This window comes from Ambystoma mexicanum, chromosome 3q, assembly GCF_040938575.1.
Source record: "Ambystoma mexicanum isolate Mex_15411 chromosome 3q, UKY_AmexF1_1, whole genome shotgun sequence".
Classification (NCBI taxonomy): Eukaryota; Metazoa; Chordata; class Amphibia; order Caudata; family Ambystomatidae; genus Ambystoma; species Ambystoma mexicanum.
This window is the reverse complement of record NC_090926.1, coordinates 1,185,229,771-1,185,250,634: the sequence shown is the minus strand read 5'-3', so window position 1 is coordinate 1,185,250,634 and position 20,864 is coordinate 1,185,229,771. Positions and strand designations below refer to the sequence as shown.

Sequence of the window (20,864 nt, the reverse complement as noted above, 5' to 3'; positions counted from 1 at the left end):
GCTCTCGACATGTTAATAATAATAATAATCTTTATTGCGATTGGCTAAAATTTTACTTTACACAAGTAAATCAACTTTAAAGAGTTAAGAACAAAATAACAATAACATCAAATACATTCAAAGCTTTAAGAACCTTCTTTGTGATTACAGTTAAGGGCTATAAAGCAAAGGAAGCAGTTGAGCAAGTTCATGCTAGCGAATTCACAAAGGCCAGCCCACTCTAAATGTCACCATAAAATTCATCATAGGGTAAGTTTAAATCCATCACCTAACCATATGTTATTAACGTGAGATCGACGCAGGTCTAATCATGGGCCTTCTCTAAGTAGATGAGATACCTTCAAGTACTTCTCCCTTTAGTTACAGCTTGTTGCTATGAGTGAAGCAACTTCATGGCATCAAGCCATACCCGATACAGGGCTATCTGGGAGGATATTGAGTTTCTGTTGAGGCAATTGTCCCAAAAAGACTCGGAGGTTATTGCCTCATATCTTTGAACCAGACCTCCCAGATTGCACATGTACATAGGGCCCATTACAACACACTGAGTTAGAACATGCTTGGCTGTTTCTATCTTGCCTGGAACTTTACAAATGCATCAAAAATGCACCTCAGCAGCAGGTGTAACTGGGAGCCTTTCACAGCCAATGAAGGCAGCTGGTTAGTGCAGAGCTGTAGTGTAAAATGTCTGACTGCCGGGTCAGCGCATAATGATATGATATGATATTGCATTTATAACAAGCCTATACACACGTTTTTGAAAATGCGACAACTGCAAACTGTAGTAGTGTACCACATTGGTCACTGCCTCATATCCCTTTAGCATTCGATAGGTGGGAGTAGTTGTTACACCAATCCCATCTATTGAACTGCCTCATGAAAGCCTCTTTCAGTTCATTGCATGGGGTCCCCTTGTTGAAGTTTAGGGTCCAATCGATTTCTGAGAAGATATTGTGATTTTGAGTCACATAATTTTGGCCCCTTAACTCCCTGATCACCACCTGTCAATATCTGGCATGTAGGCCTAGTTCTAGTTTTTAGTTTATAAACAAACTCTTGCCCAGAGGACCACTGCCCGTAGGGAGGTCGCGACAAGTTCTAATCGTATGTATTCAATTGGGCAATGGTGCTCATACCCAATCTCAGCGTCTCGGGAGGATAGTTCAGGGGTAACATGCTCACCTTGGAAGCAAGGCGACACAGATCAAACACAAGTTCGATCCCCGGATCCGCGCTTAGAAACCTCTGGGTATTAAACGCATTATAAATAACCTATAATGTCAATACAGTGCACCAAAAGAATTCTTACATTTTGTTTAGCCATGTAAAATCCTGCATAGCTAGTGCCTCTACTCGATAGAGTACTACCGGACAGAAGCACTGCTTGTACTAAGTGAAAAGTCCGGCAAATGAGTTGTCTGCATGGTCCCTTGTAGACTTGGGTATCTGGTAAATTAATTGTTTAGCCCTTCTACTCTTAGTCACAATTATGTGATTATAGTCAGACATTGGTCTTAGCTTCGGGCCAAGCTAAGGATAGGTTGGGGTATAATGGATGGTAGCCAGTCGTGTGTTCATCCTGGCTCTATTTACCTTCTTGCCTGACATCAGCATGATGTTTTCCTTTCCCAGGTTAATTAACAGGTCGTGCTCACTGGCATCTTCTGCAAGTTCAATCAACACGTTCCTCATGCTGACAAATTTTCGGTCAAATATGACTAAGTTGTCTGCATATAACATGGTGACCATAGGTACACCGGCAATCTTTGGAGGGCAGTTGGCTTTCTCCAGTAGGCATGATGGTAAATCATCTATATACAGGTTAAACAACAGGGGAGCCAAGACACATACTTGCTTGACTCCACTGCTGACCAGTATAGGAGACATCACCGTTCCCTCATTGTCCAGCCTTACACTAGACCAGTTGTTACAGAGGAGCTGGATCAGTATTTGCAATAGCCAGCCAGGGCAACCCAGTTTGTTCAATGTTTACCACAAGATTACTTGGTGAAACAGGGATTTGAAATCTACGAATGTGACGTATAGTGCTGTGCCACCTTTGCTAATGGCACCATTTATTAATGAGGCCAGGGCTCTAATGTAGTGAACAGTCCCTGAACCTGGTCGAAAACTTGTCGAAAATGGGTATAGTATGTTGTTCACCTCTACCCATTTGTGCAGCTCCTTTAATACAAGAGTAGCAAAGAACTTCCCAGTGACGTCCAATGTGGACAGCAGTCTGTAGTTATTAGCTTTCGTCCAGTCACCATTTTTGTAAATTGGTATAAGAACAGTCTGCTGCCATGAGGGCAGAACCCTTCTCTCCCTGCAGACTTGGGCATATAACACAAGCATTATATGAGCCCAATTTCCCGGGTTGCTCTTAAGGACCACATTGGCCAAGCCATTGGGTCCTTGTGATCTTGTGTTTTTTTATTTGATTATTGCAGCCTCAATGGTCTTCCAGCTCATAGCCAGCGGACAAGCCGCCTCTGTATTGGCAGCTACACGTAGTGCTACAGTTTCGGAAAAATGGTAAGCCAATATGTGCACTCCAATCAGCTCCGGAAGTCGGATTCACTATCTTTTTTACCCTCTCACCCCTAGATGTGGCCAATATTTTCCTTATTGCCCCTGTGTCTCATCGTTTAAAGTCATGAACAAACCTCTCCCAACTTAACCTTGAACTTGTGGCCCTATAGTGTTTTAGCCACAACTGATATATATAATTTTTTATTTTATTTGTTTATTCTTGTGATTTCTCTGAGTAAAGCTGCCGCCAAGGCTAAAGGTTTGTCACGTAACTTGAGTGCTGGAAAGGCAGTATGTTTGTTGCGCTTGCGGTTATGTATGTTGATGTCAAACACGTTGGTGGTCTATCTGTCACTGACCACCATTGATTTCCTAACACAGGCCCCCAAATTGTGAGCAATCTGAGAAAGACATTCTCCAATATCATAGGCTCTTTTGTCTTTAAGCCCTCTCCAGTTCAACTATCCCCAGTCAAAAAGGTCTTTTTGAATGGCCCTGAGGGAATTAACAAGTTCTAATAAGCTGTTGTTGCCAGCAAAGTAGTATAATGTGGTACTTTTTTTCCCACTAGTCCACGTTGTGCCGCACGGCCTATCACCCACAGTCCCTCAGTTAAGCAGGGTCAGGTTCTATTCTTGCAAATAAAGGAGCCACTGCAACCCCCTAGCATTCGATATTTTGTGTGTCACGGTGCTGTGTTTGACCACATGTTTGTAGGGCGCACACCCTGTCTTATCAACGCATCTGGCATTCCAGGCGCCACATACTGGGTTGTTGACCATGAACACTCCCCTGTGTGTCAAAATTGAATCTAAGTTATCGAACACTTCTTCTGTGACACACGTGCCTGGAGGGTCATAAATGTTTAAGATCAACATACGTAGTAGTGCACCCACTTTCGTATGGGCCTAAACAGCCAAAATGTTTCCCCCAGTTTCACTTGCTGAAACTAAGGAGGGACTGAGATCATTCCTCAGACCAATCAAAAGCCCTCCACTGGGACGATCCAAAATCCCTTTAGCTGCCTTTGATTGAAAAACCATGTTTCCATCGCTCTCAATGTTAAATGTTGCCCAAGTCTCTTGGAGGGTGAATATGTCATTACCCATCAGGTTGGCCATTGATTCACCCTTTTTTAGGCAGTGAGAGTACCCCCTGGTTTTCCAAATCAAGATTGTGCTACTTCGGTGGGTGTTCACAGTTTTAGGTAAAACTCTCTGGAGCCATTCCCAGCCCCTGGCATCATCAAACTCAGGTGGACATTTTGCAATAGGATCTTTGTTAGTAAATTGAGACCTTTTACACTGCAAACAGCATACTGGTGACTTAGCACTGGCCAATGTTCTTGTCTAACACAAATCCCAAATATGTCAACGACGCTTGATGTTGGTGAATGAAAGAGGCTGTCTCAGACAGGCATCAGTGTATCCGAGACACCTTTCCAAGTAGTGAGGTCAGAGGTTCTACAAAGTCGAAGTAATCTGAATGCAGAAGTCTCAGAGATTGCACTTTATTAAATAAGACCATCAATGCTGAGTGATTTAAGTTCTGGTTCCCTTCAATAACTGCTACTGGGCCAATGGTGAAACCTTTGGGGTCAAGGTCCGCAGCCTCGGCATGTTAATCAAAAACAACTGCTTATGTACTGCATATGTATCATCAATAAAGTCATAACATGATATTAGCATACAAAACGTATGGGGACTAGGGATGGGTTAGGTGTTTTGGCTATATGTAGATTCCATACAGGTTAAACAGCTCATAGGGTTACAAGTACCTGAGGGCTTCACCTGGATCCATCCCTATATTGATAAAGGTTAAAACAAATCATCTCTATGACAAGGGGTTGGTGGGCATACTACTTAAGGGGTGGCATGACACTAAGGATTTTGATAAGTTGGCACATTGCTGACCAACCTTAGCCACTTGACAGGTCATCAAGATATGTGCCAGACATAGAGTAGGGGGAGAGAGGCCCATGGAAAAACCTTTCTTCAATTAAAAGTTACCATCCCTCCTTCTCAGGCCATGAGATCGGACAATCTCTTTGTACTTAGGCTTGTGTGTCGAATAGTGTGATTTGAGGGAGTTTTGCAGGTGCCATATCTGTGTTTGTTTCTAATGAATGGCCAGTGTTCACAAATTATCGGTCATGTGTGATGGGACCCTGTTTGGAATAGATTCACCTCCTGTTTATTGAGATTTTAGCTAATGTTTGTGTCGTATTTTATGTTGCCACCAGGGACACTGTTTTTTTTTTTGATTATCTATGTATTCATCATTTTTATTTTCACAACAACAAATAAGAACATAACAAAGTGGTAATCAATGATATATACAGTTAATCAATTAGTCTGCACATAGTAGGGTTGAGTTATTCTTCATGGAGTCATTTGGCTTACTGTTGTACTGCATCTGGTTAATAAATGCTAGTTGTGCTCTTATTAAACCTTGATTAATCTGTGAGTATGCTGCTTGCGTCTTGGTAATTGCTATCTCTTGCCTTTGTTACCTTGTTCCGATCCTCCCTTATTTTACTCTAACCTTGGCACTAATTGCCAGTCACTGTCTGAGCTCTGCACAGATATGTTTTTCTGTGGATTCAGCCTTTTGAGTTTTCTCGAGGTCGTGGACATGCTGTGGATTCTATTTTTAAGAAGATGGCTTCCCAATTACACTCTTGTGTCTGTCTTTCATGTCTATAACATATATTAACTATTTTATTTGTTCTACATGTGGAGTGCACGTTTGCTTGGTGTCTAATGCGAGCACTTATACTGTTAGAGCGTTAGTTTGCATGCTTTTACCATCTGCAGTTTACAACATCTACAAACTCTATTGCATCAGGGAGGGATAAGAGTGGAACGGCTGTCTCAGTGAGTAATGTCTCTCACCTTTGCGGTATTGGTGCGGTGGGTCTGGCAGAAGCTATGGATCACACATGTATCTGCCTCCAAACACATTTACCCTTTTAGTGGGCTTTTAGGTGAAGCAAATCCCCATATGCTCTGTATAGTAAACATATACAAGGGGAAGACTCAGAAGCCCAAGTGATGTTAGAAAAAGCTGCATGAAGCCTCATTGGCCAAAGTACTGCTGTGTTATGCAAGGTAATGACTGATATTCCATGTATAATCATACTATGGGAGCTACAGCTTCACATGCCCAGATGTTTCCATCGCTTCAATTACAGGCTCGTTTGTCCATACACATTCTTGTGCCACTTGGCCATCCATGCCAGCTAGCAATTTATGATTTAAGGCACAAGGCCCCGGAATGAAGAATGTCAAAGAGGGCCAAGCATGCATAGGGTGTGGAGGTTGGCAGGTGAGGAGAGTAGTGTTAGGGTGTGATGAGGGCACGCGATTCAGCTTGTTGTTTGGAAAACAAACAGAACTGCACGGTCTGTATGTGCTCACAGTTTGAGCAGTTAAGAACCACTAGACACTATGAGGAAAGTGATTTGCCCAGGCTCAAACATTTTGTTTAATTGGGGAAGTCATGATTCCAGATCAGCTGTGCTTGTTTCTGTGTCTATAATTCACCAAGTAGACCACCCTTTCTTCCTTCTGAGCTTTACATGAATCTACTATTTCTGGATTGTTTTATTTTTTTCAGTATAATCAGTTGCTACGGTTTATTAAAGTGGATTTGGAAAGCACCAATCCATACCCAAATTCAAAATAATGTATACAAAAGAATGGTTTCCAAAACGTATTGGGTAAAGGAAGTCTAATTTATGTTCGTTCTTTACAGTGCTTGCAAACTTAATCTTTCCAGTTTTGACACTGCAAATAATCGAAATTAATGCTATCCAAATAATACCCAGCAGTGTAATAATATTAGCTCTTGAAATATGAAGTTATGATGGGCTGAAAAATTAACCCATCTACAAGCAACAGACACTTAACTCAACTATCGCCTTCCCTGTCTACATACTTTATTCTCAAAGTGTCATTTTAAGTTCATGAAAATAAAACTCTCATGCATAAGACATAGAAAAGTTGCACTTAAGCAAGCTGCAAACACAGATGAAACACTGACATTGACATTATTCAAATACATTTCCCTGCACAATAATCACACAGGTACTATTTACAATGATGATGTGGGAAATGTTCAATTTCCTTATGACAAGGAGTAAACCCAAACAGCCTGCAGGAATCGGGTGTGGGGCTAGCTTCCACTGAACAAGTCGATTTCATTTTGGAACGACACATGAGATTGCTCACCCCCCTGCGTTATGGCTCCACCCCCACAATCCTCCTGCACTAGGAGGTCTTCTAGCTTCTCTCTAGGCTGTTCCCCCCCACAGATCGTCTTACGGGTTGTCATTTCTTTACACAGCCTTCTGGTGTCACAATCAAACCCGAAGATCCCCTCAGAGGTACGACTTTCCTCCCCACCTCATTTTGACAGCCAATAACTAGGGCGCTACACAGAGGAGTTAAGCAAACAGGCGGGAGGGACACCAACAGACTCTTCTCCCAGCTGGGAAGAAAAAGGGCAGCTGGATAGCATAGATCACAGCACCTCGAGTATGCATACTCTGACCGTGTGATCTTGGCTGGTAAAGGCAGATTATCTGGTCAGCAACGTAGGCTGCTGGGAAACTACGTGTAGAAACCAGTCAGAAAGGAGGATACTGGCTTCAATGCAGAAGGAGGGACAAGGCACAAGATGGGGGTGGGAGGGTACGACAGGAGGATTCCTACCAGGAATTGGAATGCAGATGAAAGAGAGAGTTCCAGACTGGGCAGAAATTACAGGAAACAGCCCCGGGTTCAAACTCTAGGCAAAAGCGTTGAAAATCCAGGCACAAATTCAGAAACCAAAATCCAGGCAAAAGTTCAGAAACAAAAATCCAGGCAAACGTTCAGAAACCAAATCCCAGGGAAAAGAGCAGGAACTAAAATCCAGGCAACAATTCAGAAAGCAAAATCCAGGGAAAAGTTCAGGAACCAAAATCCAGGCAAACAGTGCAAAAGGAGTTCCATATATCACAGAAATTGGGTTCAAAACACCAAAATCCAGTGGTATATTCCAGTGGCAGCCCGAACAAATATAGGTTAATCAATCAAAGAAAAAGCATAACAAGGAGTAGCGGGAAGGAGCCAGCGGCAGAGGAGTGATTGCAGAAATCAGTCAAGGCTGGAGCAAGGGTGACAATGTTGTCCTTGATAGTTCTGGAGGTGCAGGGGAGCAGATATTTGGATTAGACTTTGATAGAGTAGACTTGTCTAGAGACGTCATCAGGTGAAATGGGGGAGAAAGAGGAGAGTAGGAGGGCAGGGGAGAGGAGGGCAAGGGAGGCCTGAGAGCAGGTGAAGGAGAAGAGAGTGGTCTAGATGAGACTGAGGGCCGGGTGAGGACATACCCTGAGTTTAATTCCAGGCTTGGTTAGGAAGTTCACTGTACATTCAAAGGAATAACATTGTGCCACACCACAGTTCACCAAAACGCAGGCATTTGCCAACCTGATAAGAAGTACTTTTTAGACTCACTTGACCTTCCAGGCCTCATTGGGATGCTGGTATCAGAGACCGGACCAGACTTCTCGAGGTCAAGAAGACCTGAGTCTACAGCTCCAGAGCAATGATTTCCTACCAAAGGACATCTACAGACAGGATATTCCATGGTGTGTTCTTATTTCATGAAGATGAACAATCCCAAAAGGATCCATGGCAATTGGATTGGCCCAAGACTGATCCCCCCCCCCCAACTGTCTTTATTGAGGATCTGCGTAATAGTGATGTCCTACTTCGGATGAATCTGATTTAATCGCTCAGAATTTGAACTTTTTTTCCTAAGAAGTGGAAAACAACACATTGCTCCTAAAAACAACCACACCAAAGAGCAATTATGTTAAGATTCCTATTGATGTGCAACAGAGGGCAGATGGATGCTTTCGTTAAAACCTTGATAACACAGTAGTGAGAACAAAGGAAGAGACGTCACCGTGTTATGTTCTCTTGCATTTGTATAGCTCCTACTGCCACAGTTTAGAGTGTCAGAGCCCCTTGGCCTGTCAGAAAGGCAACAGAGCAGTATGATAGACCATTCAGTAGTGGTAGTGAGGAGCACAGTTCTTGTTGTTAGGTCTGAACTTTCCGCTATTCACTGGCAACACAAAGAGATTTGATAACGCACCATTCCTTCTCATTCATAAGGTAATCTCCACACATGCCTGCAGCAGGACCTTGGTAAGGGTCCATCCGTCTCCTTAAGCCGAAGTCGCGCTTGCTCACTATTCCATCCTTGCAGTGCTTGGCCAGTCTCAGTGTCTTGAAGGACAAGGTGGAATATGTTGTAATGAATAACATATATGGATGACATCCGGTTCCAGATGTCAGATTTCCTGGCCTTGCGTGGGACTGACTGAAACCCTGCTTATATTTGTAACCCCAATACCTTTAGGGATCATCTGTCAGATACAACTAGAACTGGCAGTTCCCTGGACCTGAAGCAGTCAAGTACTGTGACAAATGAAGATAAACTCTCTATATCTCTGGGCTACTCTGTCTGAACAGTGTGTGGGCGCGCGCGTGTGTGTGTTTGCATGAATACACGCACTCATGCAGTGCATTAATTTCTAAGAAAGTCAGATCAATGCCTGTACCCTAATGCTTTTCTTGTCACTTAATTAACATTTTATAAATGAAGAGGGACCAGATCTGTTTTGGCCTCAAATATTTATGCAGCACTTGATAATAACCTCTGTCCATTACAGAAGTGAGGCATATTGCAAAGAGGTGAAATCCACTCTGCAGGTTTCATGCGCTGGGAAAATCAGTGCTTACACTGTGCAGGTGCTTGCCAGGGCTGGGTCCTGGGGCTTATTTGAGAGCTCCAGCACTTATTGGCTCTTTTCGATTATGAAGTGCTGCTTTTGCAACTTTATTCTTTAATGTTAGTCAGTGGTAGGCACTCAACATGCAACAACAGCTTAAGCCATGCTGTGCTAGTTAACAAGTTAAGCGATGAGCAATGGTATGGTAACAGTGCTGGGCGTTCATGCTGGTCAGCGACCTACATGACATTGGCGATATACCGCCACTGTAATAACCGAAAGCACTGACACAGCAGGGTGGATGGCTGCAGCATGTGGTGCAGGTTGCAGCCAATCAGCCAAGGCACCAGGTGCAGCACTCCAATCACGCAGGCTGGTGGGCACGCACATGCATCTGTGCCTGTATCAAATAGGGTACCGGGTCTAGCAGCACCTTTTTCAGCTGAGCATGTCCCCATTTTCTTATGTTCAGAAAACATCGCTTGCCTCAACACACATACTGGTGCTAGGGTACCAACTAACGGGGTCTTAAGCACCCACTGGCACCGGATTTCCTCAGTGCCGTACAGTCACCAGTGCCATCCGTCTCGGGAAGATAGCTCAGGGGCAAAGCGCTCGACTTGGAAGTAAGACAATGAGGAGCAACACAGGTTCTAATCCATGGGTTCCTGCTTAGAAACCTCTGAGTATTAGGTGCGCTATAAATAGCCAAATATACAATTATACATTAGTGGAGCAGAGGTCCTGGAGGGGGCCCTCTCAGTCTAAAGTTGCACCCATGTCTGTATCCATTTTTAAAACCCCCTTGTTTGAATTCACTTCAAGCACCCCTTATTCTCGAAATCAAGGAGTTTGCACACAATTACAACCCTGTGATGTTTGAAAATGGCTTATCCATACAAGACAAGCAGACACCTGTGGATTGTCCTACTAGTCTTCACTTTATAGTAATAATAATAATTTAGCATTTATATAGCACTACGAACCCTCAGACATCTGAGCGCTGCTTATTATTACCCACAGGGTTATTTCTCAGGCAGAGTTTGGCCCTACAGGGATTCCAACCTACGTCACCAGGCTTTGCATAGATGTCAAAGCAGCACTCTATTCGCTGTGCTATCATCTCCGAATTGTTTCATGCAAGCATCTTCTGAATAAACTGTGTAAGTGTGCAGGCCTTAGACTGTTTCAGGCGTATGTGCTGAAGCCATTTACTGGGCAGAATGAGGGGCTTTGGAATGCTGATGGCCCCTTCCCTGTGACTTGTCGGGGAAAGGGGTCTAGAACCTTCCATTTCATCTTTCTGTCTGGCTCAGTCCAATGATAACAGATAAGACATCAAAGAAACAGACTTGGGGAATGACCGGAACCCTGTGAGCCCAGCTGTGGCTTGTACCAGCACATTACTTCAAATAACTAGTCAGTGCCAACCTGCGGAATGCAACAAACAAAATCAACTTTGTTAGGGTTTCGAGGAGGCACAGACCTCTGTGTTTTACACAATTAAAAACGCACCCTTCTCGCAAATTTTTGGGGACGAGGATGCGTACCACACAGCAGTTTAACTGCCACCACCGGAGGTGCACCTGGCAAAGAGGGCAACAACATGTTAGTCACTAGCCAACAGCTGCACTAGAGGGCGAAGGGTGCGGAGACAGTCCCTGCTGGGGAGGAGGGCCCCCGCTGAAGAGGGTGCCCCCCGCTGAAGAGGAGGGCCCCTGCTGAGGAGGAATGCCTGTGCTGAGAGGCGACCTGAAGAATAAAGAAGAAAGAAAGCGTGTCCAGGTGGCCAAGGATGAGCTGTTCAACGATTCCTCGTTTCAAGGCACAACAACATTATGTTTTTCTAGTGTTTGCAAATCACTCAACTGCCTGGTACACGCATTACTCCCTAAAAAAAGTTCTAGCTGCGACCCCAAATACGTTAACACTGTGGAGGACGGCAGTGTATGATATGATAGGTAAAAACGCACTTAATACCCAGAGGTTTCTAAGCGCGGACCAGGGGATCGAACCCGTGATTGTCCTATTGCTTCCAAGACGAGCATGTTGCCCCTGAGCTATCCTCACGAGACACACCCAGTGGGTGTGTGCAGTAGTGGGCAGGGAGGTGCTGCCCGACCTGGCACAGGTGTGCTAGAAAATATTATAGCCTGGCACTTATTTATTTACACATTATGCACTATGGATAATTACCCAAGGCACTAAGGTATTGCACCACCTGTGTGAATTGCATTCCTGTTGGAAGTGACCAAAAAGGGGGGTTGCTTCTGCCCAGAAATAGCTGCTGCCATCAGAACACTGGCAGCGGTGTTGACTTTGACTTCAATAGAAAGATTTCTGGAGGTTTTCTTTTTTTTTTTAGCGCCAGTGCTAAACGTTCACCCCTACAGCTACAGCTCAAATGAGTTACCGCCGGTCTTACATCTATGCCATCAGCTGTGAGGGCAGTCGCTCTAAGGGGAGGCTCCTGTGCATGCCAGAAATGATGGCCGTGAGGGGGAACCCCTTTTGCTGTAAAACCAGGAAGGAGACGAGAAGCAGCTGCCTGCTGTAGAATTATCTCAGATGAACACCTCCGCCAGAAGGAGGGACCTCTCTCGCTGACCCGGACAGTATCTCTCCCCGCAGGGACCAGTCCCGACGCTGGTGCCTGCCCCTGTCCAGCAGCAGGTGACGTCAAGCCGCCTGCAAGCGCTCCCTGGAATGTGGGACTTTTGGTAGGGGGGACGGGGGAGGAGCAGGGAGAGGAGGGGAGTCTCCCTCCCTGCACTCTCTCTCTCTCTCGCGCTCTCCATCTCTCTCTGAGCGCTAGCAGAAGTCTGCAGCGGCACCAGGGCAGCCCGAATCCTGCGTCCTGGCTGCGCCCTCGGGTGGAGCAAAGGGGAGCACCCTAGCGGCCCGAGGGAAAGGACGCCATGGGGCCCCGCTAGAGCGGAGATAAGGGACAGGGGGCGTGCGGCGGTGGCCGGATTATGGAAGTCTAGGGGGGATCCCCCAGGAGGGGGATGAAGCAGGGGACGTCATGACGGTGCCGCTGCTCAAGATTGGGGCTGTGCTTAGTACCATGGCAATGGTCACCAACTGGATGTCACAGACGTTACCTTCCCTGGTGGGCCTCAATGGCACCCGCGCCGGCACCTCCGAGAAAATCGTGAGTTCGCGAACCGTTCGGTCTTTACTTAGTATGTGGGTACTGTTTTCCCTGGCATTGACACTTATTATACACGGGGGTGAGCTGGCCTACGGGGAAACAGGGGCATTCCTCTCACGCACGTGGCTCTGAGAAGGCGAGGAGGGCTGGGGAAGAGTCAGTAAGTAGCCTGGCTGGCAGCCTCAGCCCTACTCACTTATTGGAATCTCCGAAATATCCCGAGTCTAGGATACTGGGCAGACGGGACTCGGTGAAATTGACGGGACTCGGTGAAATTGACGGGACTCGGTGAAATTGACAAGGGGCGCAGACAAAATGCAAAATAATCATACTTGTGTTTTAATGTTTTTATGCATGCATACCAGAGTACCTTTTGTTGTGCCCATGCATAGAAGCACCTGTGTCTGCAGCGGGGGGCGTGCAGCATCACACAGGGAAGGCATAGTGTGCAGGTGTCTGTGTGAGAGACCGAGCGAGAGGTAGAACGGTATGTGTGTGCACCTGCTGCTTTATGAGATGCGACACACGGTCAGTTATTAGAAAAGTGGGGCACCCATAGCACACTATTACCATACGATAGCAGGCGACCAGTGTCTTTCCGCGTTCTGCACGGCCAGTGGGGGACAGAGGGGAACGAACACGCATGTAGAGAAACAGACCAGAGGGAAGCTTAACGACAAGGAAGGGCAGCATAATTAAATCGATTAGCGGCGGGGGCAGCTATGCCATGTGGGAAGGGCAGAGGATGGGGGGCGGACTTTCGGACGTAAAGTGGAATTAATGATGGAAACAGGGCGAAAAAGGGGATGAGAGGGAGAGAGGGGGCTTAGGGGGCGCGAGGGCGAAAGTGACAGGCGAGGGATATGTTGGGAGAGGAAAGAGGTAACTGAAATAGGTAAGGTGAGATCGATGGAGCGATAAGATGTGGCTTAACAGATGTGCAGAGGCAAAAGGAGAGACAGCGAGCAAGAAGAGGGGAGAGAGAAAGAGGTGCTGATGGAATGAGAGATAAATGGGAGGAGAGGTTGAAGAGCAGGGGCGTAGCGATGGATAGAGAGAGAGGGGGAGCGGGCGGCAGGAAGACGGGCAGCAGGACATAACAATGAAGGCAGTAAACATTACTGGCGCGGGAAGAGGGTAAGATGCAGGTTTAGGCTGGGGGAACGGAGACGGACTGGATAGAAAGATGCCGGCGCAGGGGAAGGCATGGCGGCATGGGGGCAGTCGAGAGAGGTGCCAAGGACGTGTAATGGAGACAGGGGCGATAATCGGCATTGGAAGAAGCGAGGGGGATTTCTAGGCTAATATAGAAAGAAGGATGGGTGGCTGGAGATAGAGGGATAGATCTGCAGAGGAAGAGAGAGAGAGAGAGAGAGAGAGAGAGAGAAAGAGAGAACTGAAATTATAGATAGCTGCAGAGATAGAAAGACAGTTATACATGCACCAAGAGGCAGAGCAACAGATAGATAGATTTCTATAACAGACAGGACGCCACAGAAAGACAGGCAGACATGGATAGATCTATCGACAGAAAGACAGATCAAAAAATAGATAGATCGATAGATAGATAGATAGATAGATAGATAGATAGATAGATAGATAGATAGATCAATTTGAAGGGTAGATAGATTGAATTCTAGGATGGATAGATATAGATAGATAGACAAAGAGCCAGGCGGATAGATGGGATGAATAGATAGACAGACAGACAGACAGACAGACAGACAGACAGACAGATAGATAGATAGATAGATAGATAGATAGATAGATAGATAGATAGATAGATAGATAGATAGATAGATCAATTTGAAGGGTAGATAGATTGAATTCTAGGATGGATAGATATAGATAGATAGACAAAGAGCCAGGCGGATAGATGGGATGAATAGATAGACAGGCAGACAGACAGACAGACAGACAGACAGACAGATAGATAGATAGATAGATAGATAGATAGATAGATATAATTCATAGATAGATAGATTCTAGGATGGATAAATAGAGATTGATATATTTATAGGATGGATAGATAGATAGATAGATAGATAGATAGATAGATAGATAGATAGATAGATAGATAGATAGATAGATATAATTCTAAGATAGATCGATAGATAGATAATTAGATAGACAGACAGAAAGATAGATATATTAGATAGATAGATAGATAGATAGATAGATAGATAGATAGATAGATAGATAGATAGATAGATAGATAGATAGATAGATAGATATATTAGATAGATAGATAGATAGATAGATAGATAGATAGATAGATAGATAGATAGATAGATAGATAGATAGATAGAGTATTAAGATACATAGATGGATAGATAGCTAGATAGATAGTAGATAGATAGATAGATAGATAGATAGATAGATAGATAGATAGATAGATAGATAGACTGACTGGTGGATAGAGTATTAAGATAGATAGATGGATAAATAGACAGACAGACGCATAGACAGGGACATACGATAACCCACATGTAATGCTCAACTGAGGGAAGGACACAATCATTCTGGAGCGAAGTGAATTGAATGAGGCATTGAATGGAGGGAGGAGGTGCTTCCATCAGGTAAAGGAGGGAGAGCAGGGAGGGGGGGGCTGGGCAAGTGTAACACATAGCTTCAGATGCACATTATGGGCAGGGAGCTCGGGGAGGTGTTACAAGCTGCCACATCGACAGCCCCCATGGGAGTGCGAGCCCCCCCACCCCACGCCCATCAACCTGTGGACCTGCAGGACCTGCAGGCTCGTTAATGTGCTTGCTGCTTATTTTAAGAAGCTAGATGGACGCTGCGCTTTTCCGGGGCAACTGCCCTTCCCTCCTCCCCCCATGTGATGAGAGTGCGGCTAGGGATGGCGGGAAGCGACTGGGGGAAGCATTGGCGCAAGCGCTTTAAAACCCAGGGCTCTCCCGGTCTCACCAGGGGACCAGTTCATTGCACCGCATTTTAGGCACAGGGGTTGCCTTGTATGGGGGCTTGGACCGGTACTGGGGATCGTAAGCCATGGAATCTGCCCACCCCTTGTCCCCACGCCCCTGCCCTCCATACGAGCATCTGTGTTAGCAGAACAGGAATTTCGACTGCATAAACATATCACGACTCAATCAAGGGGGCGCTGGTGGTGGTAGCCAGATAAACTGCCAGCTGTAGAACCGAGAGCCCCAAACCCCACACCCAGCTCCACATTTGTCTATAGTATGTGATCCTGGCCAATTGCCTCATCGCCCAGATCATCACTTTCAATATTAGCTGAACATGACAATATTTATTAAGGAGTGCCTTAGAAATATGTGATTTTGCATTTAGTCATTGAAGCGCTGCTATTTCCCCTTATAATTGGAATTCAGGCACGAGAACTGGTTTCAACCACCAACAAGCCCATTTCATCTGCTTTGTGCAATTGTTATCCTGCATATGGTTGCAAGGTTTCTTTCACGCCCTCCCCATGCCCTCCCCCATTCTGCTTTTAAGGTGCCTTGACACTTTCTATGAAATGTAGTGTTATTGCGCTTGAATCACATTGGTAGCAATTAACATACCAATAGAGGATACTTCAAACAGTCCCATATGGGGCCTGGCTGCAGAGGTTAACAAAGGAGAAACCTCACGAACTTTCATATTTCATATCCATTGTAAACTATTGTAAGATTGTAACCGAAAGCAACATAAGAAAACTTGTGACGCCCACGCTTCTATAACCAGCGCCAAGATGCCTCCGGGCTAAGTGCGCTTAACAAATGTGAACATACATAAATAAATAAATATGCAACTATGTCAACCTGAAGATAGCTCCCGCCCTCAGTATCAGGGACAGTGAGCTGTCATGTCTGGAACTACTGTTTATAGTAAGCCACCCCACTAGTGGGACCCCATTGTAGAGATCAGAGGGAAACATGAGAAGATAAGGAGCAAGGTGAGAGGGTAAAGGGTTAATGCGGGGTCTATGTAGCGATGTTGGGAGTGCTGCTAGTTCCGTGGTGATGGTGCAGGTTCTTTCTAGTGCTGTGATGCGGAAATGTGCCTGATAGGGCAACACAGAGATATTGGGAGCTGTGTGGAGGGGATACAAGAAGGGCCATCAAATCAGGAATGATCGTGTGGAGTTCCTTGCTGCTGTTATGGGTGTTAGAGATCATAATTCCGTAAAATGTTTTTTTGGCCTTCCAGATTTCGGCTTTGTATATATGGATGAAGGGGCTAGGCTGTTCTGTTATGGGGAGATGGGTCGGCCTGCCATCTGTGTTCAAGGGAATGGTTGAGTGCTTTGAGGGATTTGAGGAGAGGGGTGAACCATTTGCGTGAGAGGCCTTGTTTATTTGAGGTTCAGGGGATGAGAGTTAGGAGGGTATTGGAGAGCCATAGGTCGAAATGACTGATAGAGGGTAGTCTTCCTTTGGCTGATAAGTTGGGAGGGAGGAGAGCAGGGAGTCAGCCAGGTCCAGGGTTACTATGACTTAATTCCATAATGGGACGCGGTTGGATGGTCCAGTGTTAGCCATGCGTGGAGTGGGGGTGGGTGACAGGAGAGAGAATGGAATGGCTGCATGGTCCATCCATACGAGCGGGCAAGGAGATAAGGTTGGTGTAGCCTAAAAGTGCATCAATGGTTTGTTCTGCAGTGTCCGTGGCACCTGTGACCTGCTGAGTCATGCTGAGGGCTTCCAGGTTGTCCAGGAGTGGTCATGTTATGGGGTTGTCTGGGGCATTGAGCCATATGTTGAGGTCTCCAAGCAGGTTGAGGTAGGGGTGAGAGACCAGGATGGCCCCTAGGGATTCACTTAGGGTGTAAGCAAAGCTAAGTGTCGGTTATAGCCGGCGGGTCTGTAGATGAGAAACAGGGGGTGATGAGGAATTTCACTAGGAGCAATACTCAGTCTGCGTTGCATGACTGTGCCTAGGAGTGCGAGATCGATAGGTGAGGTTTATGGAGGATGGCAATCCCACCTGCTCCGATAGGTCGTTTGTGAGTGATATGTATGTAGTCAGGGGAAATGTCTCCTGAGCAATGGGTCGGAAGTCTCCGGAGAACCAGATGTCTGTGATAAACAGGATGTCTGGGCTTTCAGAGGAAATTTAGTTGTGTATGTTGTGTCTGTATTTGGCAACAGATCAGTCATTGATAAGAATGCATGAGAGTAAGAAGGAAAGGTGGAGATTGTTGTTGGCCCCTGGAGATGCAAGGGGAAGAGGGCTGATGGGGTTGAATGGGCATGGTAGTGAAGGGGATCCCCTAGGGGTTGCCTCATATGGTTGTGCCTGTAAAAGTAGGGGGTGGGGGAGGTGGAGATGTCAGTAAAGGTGACTGTAGGGGGCGTAGAGGGGCTGAGGGAGAGGGAGAAGGGGAGAAATTAATATTTGTTTGCAGGAGGCCGATTGTCTCTCCTGTTGTGATGGAGGGTGGAGGCTCTGAGCTTTTGTACGGTCCTGTGGAAACAGTGTGATATATGGGACTTTGCGGGGGGCATCATGTGTGGTAGAAGAGGAGGGAGAGGGTGCAAAGGAGCTGCAGGTGAGGTGCCAGAGGAGGGTGAGGGTGCTGGCGAGGGTGTAGGGTGGTGACTGGGATCTGTGAGAGAGGGTGCTTGCGAGTGGATTTGAGATGAGTGCAGGGGTGTTGAGGTGGCTGAGGGGTGTTTATGTCAGGGGTGTTGAAGACAGACTTCACTGGGTTGAGAGAGATGGGGATGTCATAACAGTGTGGGTGAGCTGTGTGGCACAGGATGTTGGGTGCAGATATGGTGAGGTGTGTAGAAATTAGGTGGTCTGGCTATTGAGGGTTCTGTATTTGTGGGGGTCCTTGGGTGCCTGTGGCGTGTGTGTATGAGGGTTGGCGGGGGATGCCCGAGCAGCACTTAAGGATGGGTAGGCTGAGTTGGTAGGGAGTCTGCTTTGCACAGGTGTGGGAGAGGACAGGATGGGAGGGTTGAGAGGTGGGGTGGATGGAGTGGTGTTCCGGGGACTGTTCTCCCAGATAGCAGAATGTGTGTTGAGTGCAGGGGAAGGGAGCGGGCAGGAAGGTTGGGCGATCTTCCGGTGTGCCAAAGTGCCCCTCTGGTCTGTGAGTGAGTTAGCATGATGTAGAGACTGCTGTGTATGTCCTGGTGGCTACCAAGGAAGAGTGGTGATACTGTCACACTATCAGCACTATCAAAGTGAACAATAGGTATGGTGTAGCACAACTAGAATATAAGGGGGGTTATGCTCAGGATGCAGCTAGTTTTGATGTAGCAGAGAGGCAGGTAACATCATGCTACAGTCAAACAGTGGCTATATTCAACCTGTATTTAATTCAGACACGAGAGTGTGTTCTAATGTTCAGCCAGAATCAAGACAGTGGCTAACTTAAATATCTAGATACCTTAAGAATGTAAGCTATATCAACATAAATACATACATATATTGCAATGTGCAATAAAAGTTAAAACCAGTAGCTAACTCAAATATCTCTGTAAATTAAAAAGCAGCGGCTTGTTCACATGTCCAGAAATGTAAAGCAATGGCTAGCTCAGATATCCAGTGGATGCAAATATCCAGCAGAAATTCAAAACAGGAGCTACAGTCTAATGCATGGCTAAAATTAAAAATAGTGGCTAACTCAAAATGCCTTGCTAAATTAAAGGTAGGGGCTAGCTCAAATGTCCAGGTAAATTTAAAGTACTGGCTAACACAAATGTCTCACTACGATTAAAAGCAGTGCTTATCTCGGATATCCAGAATTCAAAGCATAGGCCATGGTCTAGTGTACAGCTAAAATGTATAGTAGTGGAAGACTCAAACATCCAGCTAAATACAAAACAAAAGCCACATTCTAATGCACAGTTGAATTCAAAAACAGTAGCCAACTCAAAAGTCTTTCTAAATTAAAAAGAAATGGTTAACTCAAATATCCAGCTAGATTCAAAGCAAAAGCTGTATTCAAATTCACAGATAAGTTAAAAAAGATGGTACCTGGATTTACCACAATGGCTAGATATAGAGGACAGGATGATCAAAGGTAGTGGCAAACTTCAGAGCTCATCTGGATTCAACAAGATGGCTAACGTTAGAGTGCATCAAGTTCTAAAGTAGTGACAAGCTTGAGAATTCACCTGGTTTCAACAAAATGGCTACCTCAAGAAACAGCAAGAAGGTATTAAAGCAGTGGAAAACTTTAGAGATCACCTGGAGTTAACAAAATGACTAACTGAAGGGCGCAGCACATTTTAAAGCAGTGGCACACTATATAGATAACCTTGGATTCAACAACATGGCTACCTCAAGAGCGCAGACAGTTTTAAAGCAATGGCAAACTATAGGGGTCACTGAGATTCAAACAAATGGCTAACTTCTGAGTGCAGCACGTTTTAAAGTAATGGCAAACTATAGAGATCACCTGGACACAATAAAATAACAGCACAGTGATGTTATTTTTGTTGTCTTAATGAAGTGGCTTGATTTCAGAAATACAATGCTAGCTGTTCTTCTAAATCCTGCCACCTTACCTGCTTGTTGCAGTAGAATGCCTTTGCAGTGCACCCAGGGTGAACAGGGCAAACATGTAGTGCAGGTGCCCTAGGGACGGACCTTTGCCTATTGCCATTAGTCAGCTGCCCGGGCAAGGCTGCCCTGGGAGGGGCTCTGAAGTGGAGATGTCCCAGTTACGTGGGGGTCCCACTGACCACGGGCAGACAGGTAGGAGTGGGGAGAAGCGGGATTTGGAGAACACTGGGTACAAGGTAGACAGAGAAGAGATCACAACAACAGGGGGCAATATGAGCTGACCAAGGTAGATGCAACCTCTTCTTCAGCTGATGTGTAAATGGAGGCAGTTGGACTGTGAGCACAGAGAAAGGTACTCCGGGGATTACGAGATGTTCTGGTCATGTGGGGGTCCCACAGACCAATCAGAGGTCAATTCGGTGGGCAGGGGGAGTGTGGGGAGGTGGGATTAGGAAAAGGCTATTTACAGGTTTCACAGAGATGGGATCACAAAAAACACAGGGCAAAATGAGAAAACGAAACAAAGCCACATGTCACTAGTGCATACCATGGAAGATGTGGCCTCATCTTCAGGTGGCATGTAAAATGCTGATAAGTAGCACCTAAGGGTGCCCATGCCCAATTGCAGTTTTCAGCCCTTAAAATAGCATTGAGAAGCTCATAATTCCTCTTCATTATGGTTAGTCACAGGACTCTGGAAAAATATCACTATTGCCTTTTTAACATAATATTTCATGCTAGATCTCTCACGCTTCCCTCCGCTGCAATGGTAGATAATACTCTCATCTACTTTTCCAGTACTTGATGTATCAACATCGGAAGGATGAAAGTCTGAGTCAGGCCTGTGGCTGCAGGTTGCAGTCAGAACGTGCTTGTGTCCCCGGCTTATCTTATTGG

General features: G+C 45.7%; 1 protein-coding gene across 3 annotated transcripts in view; it reads left to right on the top strand.

The window, feature by feature from the left end:
- OLFM2 (olfactomedin 2) overlaps positions 1 to 20,864 on the top strand; it is a 1,338,492-nt gene that overhangs the window by 672,561 nt on the left and 645,067 nt on the right. The window contains exon 1 of one of the 3 annotated variants that reach the window (XM_069604037.1): positions 11,819 to 12,476. The exons of the other annotated variants lie outside the window; for them this stretch is intronic. Coding sequence (XP_069460138.1) covers positions 12,348 to 12,476 — 129 coding nt within the window. The 5' untranslated portion in view covers positions 11,819 to 12,347. Of the gene's footprint in view, positions 1 to 11,818; positions 12,477 to 20,864 lie in introns of those variants that run through there. 3 annotated transcript variants of the gene reach the window in all.